Source organism: Solanum verrucosum, unplaced genomic scaffold (assembly GCF_900185275.1).
Source record: "Solanum verrucosum unplaced genomic scaffold, falcon-dt-bn FXZP01000108.1, whole genome shotgun sequence".
Taxonomy (NCBI): Eukaryota; Viridiplantae; Streptophyta; class Magnoliopsida; order Solanales; family Solanaceae; genus Solanum; species Solanum verrucosum.
In genome coordinates this window covers 500,984-506,409 of record NW_026020274.1, presented here as the reverse complement: position 1 = coordinate 506,409, position 5,426 = coordinate 500,984, and the positions used below count along the sequence as shown (strand labels likewise).

At 29.5% G+C, this 5,426-nt stretch overlaps 1 protein-coding gene across 1 annotated transcript; it reads left to right on the top strand.

Moving 5' to 3' along the window:
• Positions 1-1,858: 1,858 nt before the first annotated feature.
• On the top strand, positions 1,859-5,140 carry LOC125834147 (laccase-14-like). The gene is made up of 6 exons (XM_049513339.1): positions 1,859-1,983; positions 2,096-2,247; positions 2,335-2,579; positions 2,655-2,783; positions 3,346-4,290; positions 4,825-5,140. The coding sequence occupies exons 1-6, from the start codon at positions 1,882-1,884 to the stop codon at positions 4,953-4,955; spliced, it is 1,704 nt and encodes a 567-aa protein (XP_049369296.1). The 5' UTR covers positions 1,859-1,881; the 3' UTR covers positions 4,956-5,140.
• The last annotated feature ends 286 nt before the right edge of the window (positions 5,141-5,426 follow it).

Genomic DNA, 5,426 nt, shown 5'->3' with positions numbered 1-5,426 from the left:
GTTATTACTTTCATGGGTCACATAAAAATTTATGTAACATCGATCTTATTTTTTAATTCTTCAATATGATGCTATTTAATGTCTAAGGCTAAAAAACTGAAGCATGACAATTTTATTCGGGGTTCCAACATTAGATAAGATAGTCTTACTTTGTAAAGAAATAAATCTTGAATTCAAAGTTAGATTATAAGGGGAGAATCGTTCAAGACTATATAAAGAGACCAATCATTTTATTAACAATTCATGTAGAACTTTTTTGACTCTTCAACATAAAATTGAATAACTAATTAAATCAACAAGGATTGTGATAAAGTGGTAAGTATTTTTTCATCCTTAACCGAAGTCTCAGAAATCGTCTTTGTTATGGAGCTGTAGTTACTCATATTTTCTTTTCTTTGTACATTTGTGATCAAAGGGAAAAGATCAACTGACAACATATTTGTTGTTAGGTTAATTATCATTATATTGTTTACTATTTCCTCAAGCAAAGTAATTAAAAGGCAAGTATTAGTTTTTTTTTTCTTCTTCTTCTAAGGATATATATCTTCTTGGCATGCAATATTTTCCAGTCAAAATTAGGTGTAAAAAGAAGACGAGTAAATTAATTAAGCAGCCACAAATATTTTACTTATTAATTTTAATTTCAAGAGAAAAGTCAGACCAGATGAAAATTATATTAAAAGAACTACATAAAGATTTCACAATTGAAATTTACCTAATTCTAGAAATCGACTTTTAGCGATTTAATAGATTAGTTTTAGTATAAATTAACCCTCTGATTTAAAAAAAAATGTTTGACTAATGAAACATTAGGAAGAATAGAATTTCAACCTTTTAATGTACGCGTATTATGATTTATGATGAGACTATTGAATTTTCAAAACTGTACAAAGAAATACTTTTTTTTCTTTTTCAATTTCAGATCTAAACAATGGGTAGCTAATGATATTTTCAAAAATTGTAAACTGTACGTATACAAATATTCCACGAGGAAGATATATAGGTAATATAATTATTTAGTGACTTTTGTGATACTCAGATCATTATAAAGAAAATTAAGTGATCATTTTCTTAATCCTAAAAGATAGCTAAGTAATTAACTTTGATAGAAGATTACCATTCTCGAAATTGCTCATATAAAGGAAGGATTTATAGTTTAACTTAATCAAATATAATAATTTGAGTGTAACTTCTGTAACAATCCAAAAACAATAATCTGAGTTTAAATTATATACATTCTTAATTTAAAATATTTTCTCAGCCTATAAGGTAACTTAAAAGGATATTTAAATTATAGGTGGAACTATAATTATGGGCTTAAACCATTGACCATCTAATTTAATGCGAGTAATATATACTTCCCTCTGTCCCTAATTATTTGTCCACTTTTGAATTGACACACTTATTAATAAATCAATAATTGACATAGTGAATTACCATTTTATCCATATTAATTATGAAGTGAATGAATTAAAAACTTAATATTTTCAAGAAGTTTTACATTTTTTAAAGTAATTAATTGAGGATATAATAGATAATTTTTTTTTTGTTTTTTCTTAATTTATCAAAATGGACAAAGTAATTAGAGACAGACGGAGTGGGGTTGACTTTATTATGTGAATACGGGAGTGGGGTTGACTTTACAGCAGAAAAGATATATTCAAAATCTTTGAAAAGTAAAAAACCAGACATATTATGAGAAACAGCTTAACTATTTTTGTACGCTAATTAATGGTAATGATAGTTATTTTGAAGTTTGCTACGACAATATTGTCATCTTTCTCTTTTGATAACTTCATGGTCTCTATAAATACATTAACATCCTTTACACATTTTCATATCATATTATTAGTAGTATTTGTTTGCACAAAAAGAAAAATCATGAGATTGAAAGTGAAGATTTTCATTCAACAAATTATAGTATTTCTTTTTTTACTTGGTCTTTTACCTGCCCATGCGTTTGTTCATCGTCATCGATTTATCGTAAGTAGTCTCTGTACCTTCTTTAAAAAATAATTTAATATAACATATAGTTTGGTTAAGAATAAATTAACATTTATAATTTGTCATGCCAAATATATTTTAATTCATGCAGATTAAAGAAGCACCATACTCAAAGCTTTGCAGCTCAAAGAATATTTTGACTGTGAATGGCCAATTTCCAGGTCCAGTCATATATGCCAATACGGGAGATACCCTCGTTGTTAATGTCCAAAATGATGGAACCCAAAATATAACAATCCACTGGTAAATATTGAACTGTGTAACCATCTCATGACACTTTTATAATACTATACGATCGAGTATACTAAAAATTAAAATGACAAATTTCAGGCATGGAGTGAAACAACCGCGATATCCATGGTCAGATGGTCCTGAATTTATTACTCAATGTCCAATTCGACCAGGAACAAATTTTAGTCAAAGGATTAACCTTTCAGATGAGGAAGGAACTTTATGGTGGCATGCTCATAGTGATTGGTCAAGAGCTACAGTTAATGGTGCACTTATTATACGTCCTGCAAATAAAACTAATTATCCTTTTCCTAGACCTGCTGCTGAAATTCCAATAATATTAGGTACGTATTACTATAATCCTTTCGTTTTAATTTGTTTGACTGGTACAGAATTTTAAAATTATTATTAAATTGCAGGGGAGTGGTGGAAAAGTGATGTACAAACAGTTGTAAATGAGTTTCTAGCAAGTGGAGGAGATGCAAATAAATCTGATGCTTTTCTTATAAATGGTCAACCAGGAGATTTATATCCTTGCTCAACAAATGGTAAAAACAAATAGTATTAATTAATGCTAATTACACTAACTTTTGTACTAATCTATATGTCATATTCTATCCGGCCACTTTTAATTGTCATATTGCACTTTTTGAAAGTCAATTTTGACTATTACATTTAGTGAATTACTTTATAAAAATATGAAGTTTGAGCAGAAGCTACTGAATTCACGTGAATCTGTAACTAGAAGGCTAGATTTGCCTCTAAAATAATTTATAACCACATAAACAATATCTTACTTACGTCAGAAATTTCAATTTTTTTTTCTTTCTTAAATTTCATATCAATTTTAAATTTTGTCATATATTGAGACAGAGGACGGAGTGTTACTTTTCAAAGCTTAACCGCGTTAGCATAATTCAAAAGGAGAAATGAGAAAAGTCATGATAATATTCAAGTATATGTACTTCATTGTAAAAGTCAAACTAGTCAATGGATTATATATGTTTGTTTTTATTTCCCTTTGTACCACGTAATATATAGTTTTGATGATGCAAATTATGTTGAAAAATCATTTATGAACATAACCAATTTTTTTCTTTTTTTCAACAGACACATTCAAACTAACGGTGGAGAAAGACAAGACATATATGCTCAGAATTGTAAACGCCGTAATGAATAATCTCATGTTTTTCTCCGTCGCAAATCACCAACTCACCGTCGTAGGAACCGATGGTGCGTATGTTAAACCATTCAAGTCAAATTACATCACAATTTCCCCAGGTGAAACTATTGATGTTTTACTCGAAGCAAATCAAAACCCTAACCACTATTATATGGGTGCAAAGGCATATAATAGCGTAGTTGGAGTTCCATTTGACAACACAACCACCACCGCTATCATTCAGTATCGCGGAAATTACACCGCTTCATCACCACCCATCTTCCCCGATCTCCCGAATTTTGACGATACAAACGCATCGTTTAATTTCACTAGGTCATTAAAAAGCCTAGCCGATAAAACACACCCTATTAACGTACCATTAAACATTACTACCAATTTATTATTCACATTTTCCGTAAATACCTTACCTTGCGAGGATGAATCGTGTAGTGGACCTAACGGGGATCGATTCGCGGCAAGTGTGAATAATATAAGCTTTGTGTTGCCTCGTATCGACATATTAGAAGCTTATTATAAAAATATTCAAGGGGTTTATGGAGATGAATTTCCTAGTTTTCCGCCTTTAAATTTTAATTTTACGGGTGGTTCTCTTCCCGTGGAATTACAACGTCCCGATCGTAGAACGGAGGTTCATGTTCTTGAATATGGAACAAATGTAGAGATTGTATTGCAAGGAACTAGTTTATTGGGTGGAGTTGATCATCCAATTCATTTACATGGATATAGTTTTTATGTTGTTGGAGCTGGATTTGGAAATTTTGACAAAGATAAAGACCCTTTGAACTATAATCTTGTTGATCCACCTCTTCAGAATACTATTGCTGTTGTTAGAAATGGATGGGCTGCCATCAGGTTCAAAGCTGATAATCCAGGTATTTTTTTTAATTGATCATATTATTTGTATACATTGTTATTTATTGTTACTACTATACTTTAGAGGTGTCAAGTAGGTGTGCTGGACGAGATTTGACTAGTTAATATTAAAAGAGTAGACTGAGTTAATAATAGGTGCATTAAACTTATATAAATTGCGCGAATCATCATATTTTCATGAGCAAATTTTAGTAAGCAGGTGCAAATTTTATTGGCACGTGCTGTGCTCTAGCATGTTGATCTAGTCAAAACAAAGACATTTTGTCAATGTAAAATTTGTTTTACAACTAATCACAATTTTTTCTATAGATACCTTGTTATTTTTAGACGTTAAACTCAACTTTATTTTATATTAGATATAAATATATCAAACATGTACTCTTGTAAACCCTCAAAACATGGTAAATAGCTTATTACAATATGATCAAGTAAAATAATTATATAATACTTATTGTATTAAATTAAATTATGTCATCAATGTATATAATTCGAACTCTTTATCTAATACTATGCATTTTTTTTTTATGTGACAGGAGTATGGTTTATGCATTGTCATTTAGAACGTCACGTAAGTTGGGGAATGGAAATGGCATTCATTGTGAAAGATGGAAAAGGCTCTCAAGAGAAATTGCTTCCTCCCCCTCCTGATATGCCCCTGTGTTGAATTTAAATATACCTCACATTTAACTATAATTTATTTTTAATTTTGGAACATACTCTAATGAGGGGAGAAAGACAAAATGTATTTGCTTATTGATTTTATTAATTCGTTACGATGACATATATAGCTTGGATATAAATATTTATGTCTCTGTTTTTCTTATATGTAATAAAATTGATATTTTATATAGCTTATTGGAGCTATATTTAATACTTTGATAATAATGTTAATCTGGTTTTATGTTAGTAATTGACTCTCCCAATTTCCTTCATATACTTATATTACATGTTAGTTTATCGTTGTTATTCGATCGTGTATTCTTTTGTTATTTAATATTATTTTATTTTCCTTATTAGTTTTTTTTTTTTAATTGAGAGAGGGGAGAAAATAAAAATAGTGGTAATGGACTAATGGTAATAAGGATATATAAGATTTTGTTTAATTACATTGGCAATATATACGATTAAGATTTGT

Excerpts from the sequence above, each read along its gene's own strand:
- LOC125834147 (XM_049513339.1), top strand. The coding sequence starts at position 1,882 with ATGAGATTGAAAGTGAAGATTTTCATTCAACAAATTATAGTATTTCTT. Across the intron at positions 1,984-2,095 it reads TTCATCGTCATCGATTTATC|ATTAAAGAAGCACCATACTC; the intron begins GTAAGTAGTCTC and ends TAATTCATGCAG. Across the intron at positions 4,291-4,824 it reads GTTCAAAGCTGATAATCCAG|GAGTATGGTTTATGCATTGT; the intron begins GTATTTTTTTTA and ends TTTATGTGACAG.